This window comes from Chenopodium quinoa, unplaced genomic scaffold (assembly GCF_001683475.1).
Source record: "Chenopodium quinoa cultivar QQ74 unplaced genomic scaffold, ASM168347v1, whole genome shotgun sequence".
Taxonomy (NCBI): Eukaryota; Viridiplantae; Streptophyta; class Magnoliopsida; order Caryophyllales; family Amaranthaceae; genus Chenopodium; species Chenopodium quinoa.
Genome location: NW_018744066.1, coordinates 2,498,898 through 2,516,222, shown reverse-complemented (window position 1 = coordinate 2,516,222; position 17,325 = coordinate 2,498,898). Strand labels below are relative to the sequence as shown.

General features: G+C 36.1%; 1 protein-coding gene across 1 annotated transcript; it reads right to left on the bottom strand.

Annotated features, from left to right (window-relative positions):
* Window positions 1–214: 214 nt before the first annotated feature.
* Window positions 215–2,499, bottom strand: LOC110691091. Its single transcript, XM_021868023.1, has 3 exons — window positions 1,984–2,499; window positions 620–805; window positions 215–493 (listed from the first exon to the last, which is right to left on the bottom strand). Exons 1-3 carry the CDS (start codon window positions 2,497–2,499, stop codon window positions 215–217), a joined length of 981 nt encoding a protein of 326 aa, XP_021723715.1.
* Window positions 2,500–17,325: the final 14,826 nt, after the last annotated feature.

Below are 17,325 nucleotides of genomic sequence, written 5' to 3'. Positions count from 1 at the left end.
TCCAAACCTCAGCCCGTGCCACAAGCTAAGCCTGTGTCGACTCTCACATTCTTTGTTAAGTGTTACTGGTGAATGCAATTAAGGTGTCACCATAAAAAGGCAAGGGATTTACATCTTTTGAAACAACGAAATCAAAATATTCATATAGTTCAAGGCATCATCATTTACATTGAAATTCATTTGATTATAAACTTAGTATGCTCTTCTCTCAAGTTCATCGCTCTATACAAGCATGTTCTGCAAGTCTAACAATCCGGGTGTTTTGAGAGCTGATGTTCAAAGAACACCTAACATGTCGTTGATGCTTCGTCTTCACCAACTTGCCCACCACCTCTCCTTTCGACCTGATGTCAAAGTCCAATATCAATGGAACACCTTCAGCCTTATCGGAGACCACAAAACCAGCACCAGCCCCATACAACGGAACCTTCCTTCCTTCGACATTTACATGCACTGTCCGCCAGCTTTGTTTAGGTTGATAGTATGGATCCAACTAAACATACACCACAAATTAAGTCACTTAAGTTGTATATACATACGCACAATGACAAAACTGACTCGTATCCAATCTAATTACTCGCAAAACCAAGAATCAATTAACTAAGCAGAGCAATCTTACCTGACCGGAAGCAATAGTGAGATCATAATAACGAAGGTTGATAGTTGAGCAGCTAACATGAATGCCAAAAAACGTAGCAGGATTATGCACTCTCATTCTCAACGAACAATTTATTGTCAATATCTTGCTTGGTACTCCTGTAAAATCTGATCCTTCCCCAAAATAGAAATTATGTACAGTCACATCCTACATAGTTTTTCACAGGTATTAGAAAAATTAAGGTAACAACTATCAAAGCAGTATATTATGTCAAAGGAATAATTCGTTCATACTATTCTCTCCGTCTCTTAAAGTTTGCCTCATTTTTCTTTTAAGGTCGCCCCTAAAAGACTACCCCATACTAAGTGTATTTTAGCTTAGATTATTAATTAGCCTTATTTCAATTACTCGTACTATCTTTTAATAATGACGGTATGAAAGTTATTAGCCTTATTAGAAAGTTAATTAATCCCATAAACTTGTTTGTTACTAAATTAAAGCACGCAAGTTTGTCACTCAAATCACTCAAATTTACGTACCAAGCAAGAATTTTTCCGTATCCAGTAGGATTAGGAAGAAGTAGCTAGTGGTTTAGTGGAGGAAATTTAATCTTTTGGCATTATCGTATTAATTTCAGGTGAGTTTTCTCACCCACTCTCTCTCTCTCTCTCTCTCTCTCTCTCTCTCTCTCTCTCTCTCTATATATATATATATATATATATATATATATATATATATTATGTAATAAAAAGGTGGATGATTTATAGGAGTTAATTTAATAACATATAAGCCAAAATACATACTTTATTTTCCATGTCACTCTAGAGTCTAGTCATCCTTCTTTTTTCTATTTAGCTAAAAAAATAAGTACTTTGATCTTTTGTTTCATACAAATCCTCGAAAAAGAAAGAGAAAAATTATACTCCATACTAAACTTGCCTTTTTACCAAAAACAACATTCACAAATACTATACAATTTCAATGACGTGATAACCTTGAATCATGTAACATATGTTGGGAAGGTTCATGATTTTTTGCTTCATGCAATATAATTAACTTGTCTATATCGACACGTTACTTATAAATTCACACGGAGTATGCAAAAATAAGAAATAAATGAGAGATCCATTATCAAAATTCATAAAAATGAATTTTGATTAAACTCAATTCTTTCAAATTAAAACAAATAGTTTTGAATTTTTGACTTCTTCTTCGTAAGATAGATCTAACATTTCAAGATATATCTCTAGAACCATGACTATTCAAAATAATTTAAGTGCAGCATATTTAATTACCGAGGTGCATGATTCTTATGGTTTAAGTGCATGCATGTTTATTAAAAAAAAACTAAATTAATGAATACATGCATGAATAAAACAATTTACCTTGAGAAAAACTTGTGCACTAAAAGGCCTGCTTGCACCCCAAACAATAAAACACCCCACCATAAAAAGCAACCCTAAAAACAACATCCACATAAAAACCTTACAACTCCTAGACAACTCTTCCCCCTCTTCATCCCTCCACCAATTCACATACAACTCCCCCTTCACCTCCGCCTCGTGTCGACGTCCCGAAAGCAACCGTACCCTATCCCTCTCCCTCTCCCTCCTCTTCCGCCGGTGCCCTTGTATCCCACTCACACGACTCGTGGCAGGTGACCTTGACTGACGACTAAATATAGAAAGCAATGACAATGCATCCGATGGGCTCCGGTACCCCACGGGGGTGTTAGCCGCCTGTGTCGCGGTGGCTGAGGCCGTTGTCGATGACTTGTCCTCCTCTTGTGAATCACGTGAGGGACTTTGAACGTAGTAAACCGGCCTAGGTGGCTTAGGTGATGATATTGGTGATGATGTTGCTAGGCTAGTAATATCAGATTCTGATTTTGTGTACATCATTTTTAATGTTTTTTTTTTTGTTACAATCAAAATGTATGAAACAAAGCTAAATATTTAATTAGGAGAATTAAAGGGTAGATGAGGATAATTTGGGATGTGACTAAGTAATCCACTGAAGTAATAATATAGGTGTATTAGTAGTACAAGAAATCACTACATTTTTGGTTATTGAAACATGAATTATGATCAATCGGTTGAAACGCTCAAACTTTTGACTGAATTTTGGGGTAACGGATGTTTTGGTGGGTTTTATTTTTGTGTATTTGTGCTTAAATTGGGGGGATATCGGTGGAAATGTAGTAAGTGGAAAGCATGCCTTGATTTATAGAAAATGACAACATCATTTCTGTTGATGTATTTATTGCTTATGAGTTTTGAAATCATCTTAGATATTCTCAACAATAACTTTTTAATTCCAATGATCCTTTATGATATATTGGAAAAAAGGCCTTCACACCATGTTAAAACAGTTAACAGGGTGGCCCAATCAAATATCCGAGCTAATCCAATCTGATTTGATCTAATCTGATTTCAATTTGAATCTGGTTTGAAAAAATTGGATAATTGATAGATCCAAACATCTTAATTTAGGAAATTATGAGCAAATGTGTGGTGTGTATGTGTACTGTTGGGGGTTGTTACTTTTACCAAATTTTATGATTGGAATTTAAAAATACACTGTCAAGCAGGAGCAAACTCACATGTTAATGAAGTAGTCGAGCCTATTTTTGTAGAAATAAATTTTATTTTATTATGTTGTGTCTATTGTGAAAAAACCTCATGTGCCACGTTTTTCAAATAACATTATAATCTAGTTGTGACACAATATGATATTCTACCATGTAGGTTGTAAGTTATGCCTGTCTCGAGCCAGAAATTTTCTACGAAGATAAAATTTAAATTTTGTGAAAATTGAATTTAGACCATTTTTTATTTATTTCATGATGAAAGACTATTCAATGGCGTTGATTCACACAATTGGTCATTGCGCTTGGTTGGAAAGCTAGTGGCGCGAAGCTACCATGTGCTTATGACTTAACGCCTCTAAGTCAGAATCCGGTCCAAAAGCGATGCATGCGCATGCCGCCTGATTGTCGTCCTACAGTAGGGGCTTCGCCCCCCAAGGGCACGTGTCGTAGGCTAAGCTCGCGCAATGTATGCGTCGTGAGAGCCGCCTTGAAATACAATTCCTACCGAGCAGCGGGTTCAATTCTTTGCAAACGAATTAAATTCGCGACGTAGTATTTTAAGTGGCAGAGTGGCCTTACTGCAACGATTCATTGAGATTCAGCCCTATGTCGCTTTGATTCGTCTCTCCCCCCCCCCCCCACCCTTTTCCCTAAAAACACCGATATTTTGGAAAATGAGGTTAGCGACGATGCTTCTTATATGCTAAAAAATGCTAAGTAGTGAATTGAGACAAGTAACAATGCCAAAGTGTTGGGGTGTGGGATGGTGCAAGGGGAGTGTGGCATGTGCACAAGACATGTGCACCCAAGGACAATGCATACAAAACAACTAGTTTTGTCGTTTAAGGGCATGTCGTCATTGCCTTAAGACATGATGATTAAGGATGAATGAGATGGTTCTGGGCATTACCCATGACTTCCAATCAAGGTCCTTTAATTTGGGAACCCATCAAAGTACTTGGATTCATAATCTTGCCGAGTGAAAAAATGGAGTACGAAAGCCAAATTTGAAGGCTATAATACCAGAAATCGGAGCAGTTTAGAATGTGTCGGGACTCGATGTCAGAAATTCACGGAATTGTGTGAGATGCATCTTGGGGTCGTATGATGTTGTTTGGACCCATATACAACCATAATTCGGGTACATAAAGGTCCCGTGAAAGCTTATAGCCAATACAAGAGGTGTGTCTAGAAATGAGTAAATTGGATGCTTAAAGGAAAATTGAATGTTCCACCCACCCAATTAGACTCCTAGAGGGTATTAGGGTCTATAGGTAGCTTCTCGGAAATTTTTGTTTTCGGGTAAAAAAAAGTCAAAAATTGGCAAAATTAAAGGCTATAATTAGAGCTGTAAATTCGGGTAAACGGGTTGGGTTTGGGTCGGGTAAGAGTGGGTCGGGTCAATTAAGATTAATTCCATAACTTATGCGGTTCAGGTTTGGGTTGGGTCATGCTTGAGTCGGTTCACGTCAGGTCATACTTATTATCGGGTTTGGGTCGGGTTTAGGTTGGGTTACATTTGGGTCGGGTGAACAATAGGTCAGGTTTAATTCAGGTATTCACAGGTTAAAACGAATTAGGGTAATTCTCGAGTTCGAGTCGGGTTCGGTTCAAGCCAATAATTTGCGAGTTAGAATCAGGTCGGGTCATTCTCGGGTTTGAGTCGGGTTCGGTTCAAGTCAATAATTTGCAGATTATAATTAGGTCGAGTTATTTTCAAGTCGGGTTCGGTTCAAGTCAATAATCTTTAAATTTTGGAGTCTTTAAGGCCCGGTGTCGAAAAATCTTTAAATTGTAGAAAATACATCTCGGGGTCATATAATGTCGTTTGGAACCATATATGATTATTATTTGTTGTCATAAATGGTTCGTGGTAGGCTTCAATTAATGAAATCGGTGTAATTTGTAAACTGGTAAATAGGTCGTTTAAAGGCAAATTGGATGGTTCCACCCACCCTATTGGAATCCCGGAGGATATTAGGGACCATGGTAAATATTTCGGCAATTTTTATTTTTGGGCGAAAAAAATGTCAAATAAAAAAAAATTGAAGACTAATATCCACGCTTTTTGAGAATTTTTGGAGTTTTCGGGGCCCGGTGTCGAAAAGTCTTGAAATTCTAGAGAATACATCTCGGGCTCATATAATGTCGTTTGGAACCATATATGATCATTATTTGTTGTCATAAATGGTTCGTGGTAGGCTTGAATTAATGAAATCGATATAAGTTGAAGACTGGTAAATTGTTCGTTTAAAGACAATTTGGATGGTTCCACCCACCCAATTGGAATCTTGGGGGGTATTAGGGACCATGGTAAACATTTCGGCAATTTTTATTTTTTGGCGAAAAAAGTCAAAAAATTCAAAAATTGAAAAACTAATATCCACGCTTTTTGAGAATTTTTAGAATCTTCGGGGCCCGGTGTCGAAAAGTCTTGAAATTCTAGGACATACATCTTGGTGTCATATAATGTCGTTTGGAACCATATATGATCATTATTTGTTGTCATAAATGGTTTGTAATAGGCTTGAATTAATGAAATCAATATAAGTTGAAAACTTGTAAATTGGTCGTTTAAAGGCAAACTGGATGGTTCCACCCACCCAATTGGAGTCCCGGAGATTATTAGGAACCATGGTAAACATTTCGGCAATTTTTATTTTCTGGCGAAAAAAGTAATAAAAAATCAAAAATTGAAGACTAAATCCACGCTATTTGAGATTTTTGGAGTCTACGGGCCCCGGTGTCGAAAAAGTCTTGAAATTCTAGATAATACATCTCGGGGTCATATAATGTCATTTGGAACCATATATGATCATTATTTGTTGTCATAAATGGTTCGTGGTAGATTTGAATTAATGAAATCGATGTAAGTTGAAAACTGTTAAAGTGTTCGTTTAAAGGCAAATTGGATGGTTCTGCCCACGCTATTGGAGTCCCGAGGGGTATTATGGGCCATGGTAAATAATTCGGCAATTTATATTTCCCGGCGAAAAAAAGATAAAAAAATTCAAAAATTGAAGACTAATATCCACGTTTTTTGAGTATTTTTGGAGTCTTCGGGGCCCGGTGTCGAAAAGTCTTGAAAATCTAGGGAATACATCTTGGGGTCATATAATGTCGTTTGGAACAATGTATAGTCATTATTTTATGTCATAAATGGTTCGTGGTAGGCTTGAATTAATGAAATCGGTATATGTTGAAAAGTGGTAAATTGGTCGTTTAAAGGCAAGTTTGATTGTTCCACCTATCCAATTGGAGTCTCGGAGGGTATTAGGGACCATGAAAAACATTTCGACAATTTTTATTTCCGCGCAAAAAAAGTCAAAAAATTCCTAAATTGAAAACTAATATCCACGCTTTTTGAGAAATTTTTGATACTTCAATGCATGGTGTCGAAAAGTAATGAAATTTTAGGGAATACATCTCCGGTTAAAAAAAATGTCGTTTAGAACCATATATGATCATTATTTGTTGTCATAAATGGTTCGTATTGTCTTGAATTAATGAAATCGGTATAAAATGTAAACAGGTGAATTACAAGGCTTTTAAACGAAAGTCTTTTAAAGGCTAATAGGAAGTTTCCACCCACCCAATTGGAGTCCCGAAGCGTATTAGGAACCATGGTAAACATTTCTGAAATTTTTATTTCCGGGCCAAAAAAAGTCAAAAAATTCCAAAATTGAAGACTAATATCCACGCTTTTTGAGAATTTTTGGAGTCTTCGGGGCTCGGTGTCGAAAAGTCTTGAAATTCAAGGGAATACATCTCGGAGACATATAATGTCGTTTGGAACCATATATGATCGTTATTTGTTGTCATAAATGGTTCGTGGTAGGCTTGAATTAATGAAATCGGTGTAAGTTGAAAATTGGTAAATTGGTCCTTTAAAGGAAAATTGGATGGTTGCACTTACCCAATTGGAGTCCCGGAGGGTATTAGGGACCATGGTAAACATTTCGGCAATTTTTATTTCCAGGTGAAAAATTCAAAAATTGAAAACTAATATATCCACGCTTTTTCAGAATTTTTGGAGTCTTCGGGGCCCGGTGTTGAAAAGTGTTGAAATTCTAGAGAATACATCTCAGGGTCATATAATGTCGTTTGGAACCATATATGATCATTATTTGTTGTCATAAATGGTTCGTGGTAAGCTTGAATTAATGAAATCGTTGTAAGTTGAAAACTGGTAAATTGGTCGTTTAAAGACAAATTGGATGGTTCCACCCACCCTATTGGAATCCCGGAGGGTATTAGGGACCATGGTAAATATTTTAGCAATTTTTATTTTCAGGCAAAAAAAGTTAAAAAAAAAAAATCAAAAATTGAAGACTAATATCCACGCTTTTTGAGATTGTTGGATTCTTCGAGGCGCGGTGTCAAAAAGTCTTGTAATTATAGAGAATACATCTTAGGGTCATATAATGTCGTTTGGAACCATATATGATCATTATTTTTTGTCATAAATGGTTCGTGGTAGGCTTGAATTAATGAAATTGATGTAAGTTGAAAACTGTTAAATTGTTCGTTTAAAGGCAAATTGGATAGTTGCACCCACCCAATTGGAGTCCCGAGGGGTATTAGGAACCATGGAAACATTTCGGCAAATTTTATTTTCCGGCGAAAAAAAAATAAAAAATTCAAAAATTGAAGACTATCCACGTTTTTTAAGGATTTTTGGAGTTTTCGGGGTTTGGTGTCGAAAAGTCTTGAAATTCTAGAAAATATATCTCAGGGTTATATAATGTTGTTTGGAACCATATATGATCATTATTTGTTGTCATAAATGGTTCGTGGTAGACTTGAATTAATGAAAATGGTGTAAGTCGAAAACTGGTAAATTGGTTGTTTAAAGTAAAATTGGATGGTTCCACTTACCCAATTGGAATTACGGAGAGTAATAGGGACCATGGTATCCACGCTTTTTGAGATTTTTGGAGTCTTCGGGCCCCGGTGTCGAAAAGTCTTGAAATTCTAGAAAATACATCTCGGGGTCATATAATGTCAGTTGGAACCATAATTGATCATCATTTATGTCATAAATGGTTCGTGGTAGGCTTGAATTAATTAAATCGGTGTATGTTGAAAACTGTAAAATTGGTCGTTTAAAGACAAATTGGATGATTCAACCCACGCAATTGGAGTCCTGGAGGGTATTAGGAACCATGGAAAACATTTGACAATTTTTATTTTCGGGCGAAAAAAAGTCATAAAAATCAAAAATTGAATACTAATATCCACGATTTTTGAGATTTTTGGAGTTTTCGGGGCTGGTGTCGAAAAGTCTTGAAATTCTAGAGAATACATCTCGGGGTCATATAATGTTGTTTGGAACCATATATGATCATTATTTGTAGTCATAAATGGTTCGTAGTTGTCTTAAATTAATGAAATCAGTGTAAAATGTAAACAAGTAAATTGGTCTTTTAAAGGAAAATTGGATAGTTCCACCCACCCAATTGGAGTCCCAAAGGGTTTTAGAGACCATGGTAAACATTTCGGCAATTTTTATTTCCGGACGAAAAAAGTCAACAAATTCCAAAATTGAAGACTGATATCCACGCTTTTTGAGAATCTTTGGAGTCTTCGGAAACCGGTGTCGAAAAGTTTTGAAATTCAAGAGAATACATCTTGGGGTCATATAATGTCATTTGGAACCATATATGTGTAGGAGTTTATAGGTACTACGCAGCGGAAAAGCATGAATCATATTCAATTAAGTACCAATCCCAAGAATCACATGCATAACACACAAGACGCATAATCATACCTTTGACGCGTGAATTCCACGAAGCTATTCGACAGGCAAATCAGGGAGAGAATAGAGCCCCAAGCGTTGCTCCTCTACTTAGTCCACGAGATTCGAACCAGCCGTCCACCAATACTAGATTGGTCGAGTGATTGAGGAGAACCGCGATCACCACCTTTACGGACAATCGACCACCGCACGAATAACCACCACCGCGACACACCACCGGCGCCTAGGGGGAGGAGAGAGCCGTGAGAGAGAGGACTTTGAGAGGGGTTGGGTTTCGTGTTTTCTATTTAGGGTTTGATCACACTGCTCAGTTAATTGCTTCCTTTATTGCAAACCTGGGCACCTAGTCTATTTATAATCTCATTATAATTAGACTAGGGCACGAAGCCCAAAACACTCTTAATTCCCCTACATGGCCGGCCACCTAGAGTGATGAGGCCCATGATGGGCCTCGTCCTCTAATGCTCGTTCTAGCCCCTTTGTGTGACCTTATAGGATCCGTCCGATTGGGTTTTGGGCTATTTTACTAGTCCAAAGATCGTTAGTACCTCTAGCTATGGCAAAACGACGACCCAAATATACGAACTTAATCATCTCCATAATTTGATCCATTTATATATCTAGTAATTGCACACGACGAAGATGTAACTCCTTCAATGTGATCATTATTCGTTGTCATAAATGGCTCGTGGTAAGCATGAATTAATGAAATCGGTGTAAGTTGTAAGCGGGTAAATTGGTCGTTTAAAGGAAAACGGGATGGTTTCACCCACCCAATTGGAGTCACAGAGGGTATTAGGAACCATGGTAAACATTTCGGCAATTTTTATTTTGGAGCGTAAAAAAGTCAAAAAATTCCAAAATTGAAGACTAATATCCACGTTTTTTGAGGAATTTTGGAGTCTTCGGGGCTCGGTATCGAAAAGTCTTGAAATTCAAGAGAATACATATCGGGGACATATAATGTCGTTTGGAACCATATATGATCATTATTTGTTGTCATAAATGGTTCGTGGTAGGCTTCAATTAATGAAATCGGTGTAAGTTGAAAACTGGTATATTGGTCCTTTAAAGGCAAATTGAATGGTTCCACCCACCCAATTGGAGTCCCGGAGGGTATTAGGGACCATGGTAAACATTTTGGCAATTTTTATTTCCGGGCGAAAAAAGTCAAAAAATTAAAAAAATTGAAGACTAATATCCACGCTTTTTGAGAATTTTCGGAGTCTTCGAGGCCCGGTGTCGAAAAGTCTTGAAATTCTAGAGAATACATCTCGGGGTCATATAATGTCATTGGAACCATATATGATCATTATTTGTTGTCATAAATGGTTCGTGGGAAGATTGAATTAATGAAATCGGTGTAAGTTGAAAACTTGTGAATTGGTCGTCTAAAGGCAAATTGGATGGTTCCTAATTGGAGTCCCGGAGGGTATTAGGAACCATGGTAAACATTTCGGAAAATTTTATTTTCGGGTGAAAAAAAGTTTAAAAAAAAATCAAAAATCGAAAAAAATATCCACGCTTTTTGAGATTTTTGGAGTCTTCTTGGCCCGGTTTCGAAAAAGTCTTGAAATTCAAGAGAATACATCTCGGGTTCATATAATGTCGCTTGGAACCATTTATGATCATTATTCGTTGTCATAAATGGTTCGTGGTAGGCTTGAATTAATGAAATCAATGTAAGTTGAAAACTGTTAAAGTGTTCGTTTAAAGGCAAATTGGATGGTTCTAACCACGCTATTGGAGTACTGAGGGGTATTAGGGGCCATGGTTGACATTTCGGCTATTTTTATTTCCCGGCGAAAAGAAGTTAAAAAATTCAAAATTTAAAGACTAATATCCCTGCTTTTTGAGAATTTTTGGAGTCTTCAGGGCCCGGTGTCGAAAAGTCTTGAAAATCTAGGGAATACATCTTGGGATCATATAATGTTGTTTGGAACAATATATGATCATTATTTTTTGTCATAAATGGTTCGTGGTAGGCTTAAATTAATGAAATCGGTATAAGTTGAAAAGTGGTAAATTGGTCGTTTAAAAGCAAATTTGATTGTTCCACCTATCCAATTGGAGTCTCGGAGGGTATTAGGGATCATGGTAAACATTTCGACAATTTTTATTTCCGAGCGAAAAAAGTCAAAAATTCATAAATTGAAGGCTAATATCCACGCTTTTTTAGAAATTTTTGATACTCAAGGCCTGGTGTCGAAAAGTAATGAAATTTTAGGGAATACATCTCGGGTTAAAAATAATGTCGTTTAGAACCATATATGATCATTATTTGTTGTCATAAATGGTTTGTAGTTGTCTTGAATTAATGAAATCGGTGTAAAATTAAACAGGTAAATTGGTCTTTTAAAGGCAAATTGGATGGTTCCACCCACCTAATTGGAGTCCCGAAAGGTATTAGGGACCATGGTAAACATTTCGGAAATTTTTATTTGCGGGCGAAAAAAAGTCAAAAAATTCCAAAATTAAAGACTAATATATCCACGCTTTTTGAGAATATTTGGAGTTTTCGGGGCCCGATGTTGAAAAGTTTTTAATTCAAGAGAATACATCTTGGGGTCATATAATTTCGTTTGACCATATATGATCATTATTTGTTGTCATAAATGGTTCGTGGTAAGAATGAATTAATGAAATCGGTGAAAGTTGTAAACTGGTAAATTGGTCGTTTAAAGGCAAATTGGATGGTTCAACCCACCCAATTGGAGTCACGGAGGGTATTAGGGACCACGGTAAAAATTTCGCCAATTTTTATTTTCGAGCGTAAAAAATTCAAAAAATTCCAAAACTGAAGACTAATATCCACGCTTTTTGAGGAATTTTGGAGTCTTTTGGGCCCAGTGTCGAAAATTCTTGAAATTCAAGGGAATACATCTCGGGGACATATAATGTCGTTTAGAACCATATATGATCATTATTTGTTGTCATAAATGGTTCGTGATAGGCTTGAATTAGTGAAATCAGTGTAAGTAGAAAACTGGTATATTGGTCCTTTAAAGGCAAATTGGATGGTTCCACCCACCCAATTGGAGTCCCGGAGGGTATTAGGTACCATGGTAAACTGTTGACCCTTATGAGGTTTTGATGATGATGTTAAGAATTGAGCAAACTTCCTTTTAATAAGGATTTTCTAGTGTTGTGATGTTGGCAGGTTCAGTAAGCATAGAGGGCTGAAGTAGGAACTGGGACAAAGGAACTTTAGAAGATCCATGAGGACAAGTAAAAGACATAAGAAGAGTTCCAGCAATGGAACTTCCCGAAGTTTCTCAACAGGAACTTCAAAACGGGTTGTAACGACCTGGTTCCGGTATAATGCTGGGGCAAGCCTCAATAACCAAGGATCAATGCAAAGATCAAGATATCAACTGAAGAAGATGGACTTCATAACTTATAGTTGTGTAAAAGATAAGTTTGTTTTCGTAGGATGATGTAAACATATAAATGATAGATATGCATGGAACTTATTAGAAATCAGATAAAGCTTGGCAAACTAATTAATTCGTAAAAGATAACTTTAGTTTTATGAAAAAGTACTTAATTGATTTTATCTTATAAAATCTAATTTAACTTGGTTTTATCTTTTTCATAAAAACTTATCTTTTAATTAAAACGAATTTGATAAGATTTGGTTTTTAAATAAAACGGAATTAAATCTGTTTGGTTTCGGTTTTTAAAGAGATAAGATTAGATTTTCAGTTTAACTTATCTTGTTTACGAAAACCTTGATTTGTGAACTGGAAGACCTCTATAAATATAGAAGAAATTCAGTGAAGCAAAGTGAGAGTTTTAAGCGTGAAAACCACTTAGTGCTTAAGAGTAAGTTTGCCAAAGGTTTAAGCTTTATCACTTTGATTTCGGGTTTCATGTGTAGTTTTCCATTTATGTGTTAGAGTGTGTCCTTGTGTTGTAATTGGTTTTGGGGTGAGATTGTGAATTCTCTTAAATTCACGTTTGAGTGTATGAGTTTGAATTCTCTAAAATTCGAGTGGTAGTCAGTCACCCCGAGTGTGTCTTGGGTTGCACAGTGGGAAAAAGGAACCTGAGTGTGTCTTAGGGCGAGAAAGGAACATGAGTGTGTCTTGGGTCGAAAAAGGTGTCTGAGTTTGTCTTAGGTCTGATAGGATAGGTTCTTATCAATCAGCAAGTGTCTTAGGAGGAACTTGCGAAGCAAAGGTCTGTGTAATAGGTTGTACTATGAGAGTTGCCTATTATAGTGGAATTTGTGTATAAGTCCCAATAGGGCCGAGGTTTTACTTCCAGTTGGGCACTGGATGGTTTCCTCGTAAAACTTGATGTGTGCTTTAAGTTTCTTTATGTTTTTATTGTTTATTTCCACTTAAGTTCCGCGATTGGAACCTACTACTATTCACCCCCCTTCTCGTAGTATTTCATCTAAACTATCATAAACATTTCGGAAATTTTTATTTCCGGGAGAAAAAAGTCAAAAAATTCAAAAATTAAAGACAAATATCCACGCTTTTTGAGAATTTTTGGAGTCTTCGGGGCCCGGTGTCGAAAGATCTTTGAATTCCAGAGAATTCATCTCGGGGTCATATAATGTCGTTTGAAACCATATATGATCATTATTTGATGTCATAAATGGTTCGTGGTAAGCTTGAATTAATGAAATCGGTGTAAGTTGAAAACTAGTAAATTGGCCGTTTAAAGGCAAATTAGATGGTTCCACCCTTCCTATTGGAATCCGGGAGGGTATTAGGGACCATGGTAAACATTTCGTCAATTTTTATTTCCGGGCTTAAAAAGTCAAAAAAATTCAAAAATTGAAGACTAATATCCACACTTTTTGAGAATTTTTGGAGTCTTCGGGGCCCGGTGTCGAAAAGTCTTTAAATTCTAGAGAATACATCTTGGGGTCATATAATGTCGTTTGCAACCATATATGATCGTTATTTGGTTGTCATAAATGGTTCATGGTAAGCATGAATTAATGAAATCGGTGAAAGTTGAAAACTGGTAAATTGGTCGTTTAAAGGAAAATTGGATGGTTCCACCCACCCTATTGGAATCCCGGAGGGTATTAGGGACCATGTTAAACATTTCGGTAATTTTTATTTTCGAGCGAAAAAAGTCAAAAAAAATCAAAAATTGAAGACTAATATCCACGTTTTTTGAGATTTTTGGAGTCTTCATGGCCCGGTGTCAAAAAGTCTTGAAATTTTAGAGAATACATCTCAGGGTCATATAATAACGTCTGGAACCATATATGATCATTATATGTTGTCATAAATGGTTCGTGGTAGGCTTGAATTAATGAAATCGTTGTAAGTTGAAAACTGTTAAATTGTCCGTTTAAAGGCAAATTGGATGGTTGCACCCAACCAATTGGTGTCCTGAGGGGTATTAGGGACCATGGTAAGAATTTCGGCAATTTTTATTTTCCGGCAAAAAAAAGTTAAAAAAATTCAAAAATTGAAGACTAATATCCACGCTTTTTGAGAATTTTTGGAGTCTTCGGGGCCCTGTGTCGAAAAGTCTTGAAATTTTAGAAAATATATCTTAGGGTTATATAATGTCGTTTGGAACCATATATGATCATTATTTGTTGTCATAAATGGTTCGTGGTAGGCTCGAATTAATAAAATCGATGTACGTTGAAAACTGGTAAATTGTTCGTTTAAAGGCAAATTGGATGGTTCCACCCACCCAATTGGATTTCCGGAGGGTATTAGGAACCATGTTAAACATTTCGTCAACTTTTATTTTCGGGCGAAAATAAATCAAAAAATGAAGACTAATCTCCACGCTTTTTGAGATTTTTAGAGTCTTCGGGGCTCGGTGTCGAAAAGTATTCGGTGTATTTTTAAAATTGTTAAATTGGTCGTTTTAAGGCAAATTGGATGGTTCTATCCACCCAATTAGAGTCCCGGAGGGTATTTGGGACCATGGAAAACATTTTAGCAATTTTTATTTTCGGGCGAAAAAAAATCATAAAAATTTAAAAATTGAAGACTAATAAATCCACGCTTTTTGAGAATTTTTGGAGTTTTCGGTGCCCGGTTTCGAAAAGTCTTGAAATTCTAGAATACATCTTAGTTTCATATAAATTCGTTTGGAACCATATATGATCATTATTTGTTGTCATAAATAGTTTGTGGTAGGCTTGAATTTATGAAATCGATTTAAGTTGTAAACAGGTAAATTGGCCGTTGAAAGGAAAATTGGATAGTTCCACCCACCCAATTCGAGTCCCGGACAGTATTAAGGACCATGGTAAATATTTTGGCAATATTTATTTCTAGGCAAAAAAAAGTCAAAAAATTCAAAAATTGGAAACTAATATCCACACTTATTGAGAATTTTTTGAGCCTTCGGGTCCCGGTGTTGAAAAGTCTTGAAATTATAGAGAATACATCTCAGGGTCATATAATGTCATTTAGAACCATATATGATCATTATTTGTTGTCATAAATGATTTGTGGTAGGCTTGAATTAATGAAATCGGTATAAGTTGTAAAATGGTAAATTGGATGTTTTAAAGCAAATTGGATTGTTCCACCCATTCAATTGGAGTTATGAAGAGTATTAGGGACCATGGAAAATATTTTGGCAATTTTTATTTTCAGGCGAAAAAAAGTCAAAAAATTCCAAAATTGAAAACTAATATTCACGCATTTTGAGAATTTTAGGAGTCTTTAAGGCCCGGTGTAGAAATATCTTGAAATTCTAGAAAATATATCTTGGGGTCATATAATGTCGCTTGAAACCATATAAGATCATTGTTTGTTGTCATAAATGGTTCGTGGTAGGCTTGAATTAATGAAATCGGTGTAAGTTGTAAACTGAAAAATTGGTCGTTTAAAGGCAAATTGGATGGTTCCACCCACCCAATTGGAGTTCCAAAGAGTATTAGGGACCATGGAAAACATTTCGGAAATTTTTATTTCCGGCCAAAAAATAGTCAAAAAATTCCAAATATGAAGACTAATTATCCACGCTTTTTGAGAATTTTCGGAGTCTTGGGGTCCGGTGTCGAAAAGTCTTGAAATTCTAGAGAATACATCTCAGAGTCATACAATGTCATTTTGAACCATTTATGATCATTATTTGTTGTCATATATGGTTAGTGGTAAACTTGAATTAATGAAATCGGTGTAAGTTGTAAACTGGTAAATTGGCCGTTTAAAGGAAATTGGATGGTTTTTACCCACCCAATTGGAGTCACGGACAGTATTAGGGACCATGGTAAAAATTTTGGCAATTTTTATTTTCGGGCGTAAAAAAGTCAAAAAATTCCAAAATTTAAGACTAATATCCACGCTTTTTGAGAATTTTTGAAGTCTTTGGGGCAAGGTATCAAAAAGTCTTGAATTTAAGGGAACACATCTCGGGGTCATATAATGTCGTTTGGAACCATATATGATCATTATTTGTTGTCATAAATGGTTCGTGGTAGGCTTGAATTAATGAAATCGGTGTAAGTTGAAAACTGGTATATTGGTCCTTTAAAGACAAATTGGATGGTTCCACCCAATTGGAGTCCCGGAGTGTATTAGGGACCATGGTAAATATTTCGGAAATTTTTATTTCCAGGTGAAAAAAGTCAAAATATTCAAAATTAAAGACTAATATCCACATTTTTTTTTATAATTTTTGGAGTCTTCGGGGCCCGGTGTCGAAAAGTCTTGAAATTCTATAGAATACATCTTGTGGTCATATAATGTCGATTGGAACCATATATGATCATTATTTGTTTTCATAAATGGTTCGTGGTAGGCTTGAATTAATGAAATCAGTGTAAGTTGTAAACTGGTAAATTGGTCGTTTAAAGGCAAATTGATGGTTCCACCCACCCAATTGGAATCCCGGAGGGTATTAGAGGCCATGGTAAACGTTTCGGCAATTTTTATTTCCCGGCAAAATAAAATAATTATATACTTTTCGACATTATATACTTTTATACTCTTTTATAAAATAATTACGTGAAATAAAATATTAATTATACTACTTTGTATACACTTATATTATAAACAAAAACGTGTTGTACATTAAGAATGTTTTTTATTGTAATCCGAATTAATTATGTTAGATTGTGTATTTGAAAGGCTGATATTAGGCGGGTCTTGGGTGAGGATTAGGTGGGCGAGATGGTTTTGGAATTGTACCCGCCGGGACAGGGATGGAGATGAATTATGGACCCGCCGCGGGAATAAGGATGGGGTTGGGGATGGGAAGGGAAACATCCACCCCGCCCCATTGACATCCCTAGCTAGAATCCTTCGATCCTTCACTAGGTTAGCAAACCCAAAACATCCCATTATAATTAATGATGCATCCATTGGTGTTAAACACACCATTGCAATTGTGTTATATAAAGTTTGTTAATCTCATGGTTGTCAAGAATAATCAATC

Coding starts and splice junctions, on each gene's coding strand:
- LOC110691091 (XM_021868023.1), bottom strand. CDS start 2,499: ATGATGTACACAAAATCAGAATCTGATATTACTAGCCTAGCAACATCA. Junction 806..1,983: donor GTGCACAAGTTTTTCTCAAG/GTAAATTGTTTT, acceptor AAAACTATGTAG/GATGTGACTGTACATAATTT. Junction 494..619: donor TCACTATTGCTTCCGGTCAG/GTAAGATTGCTC, acceptor GTGTATGTTTAG/TTGGATCCATACTATCAACC.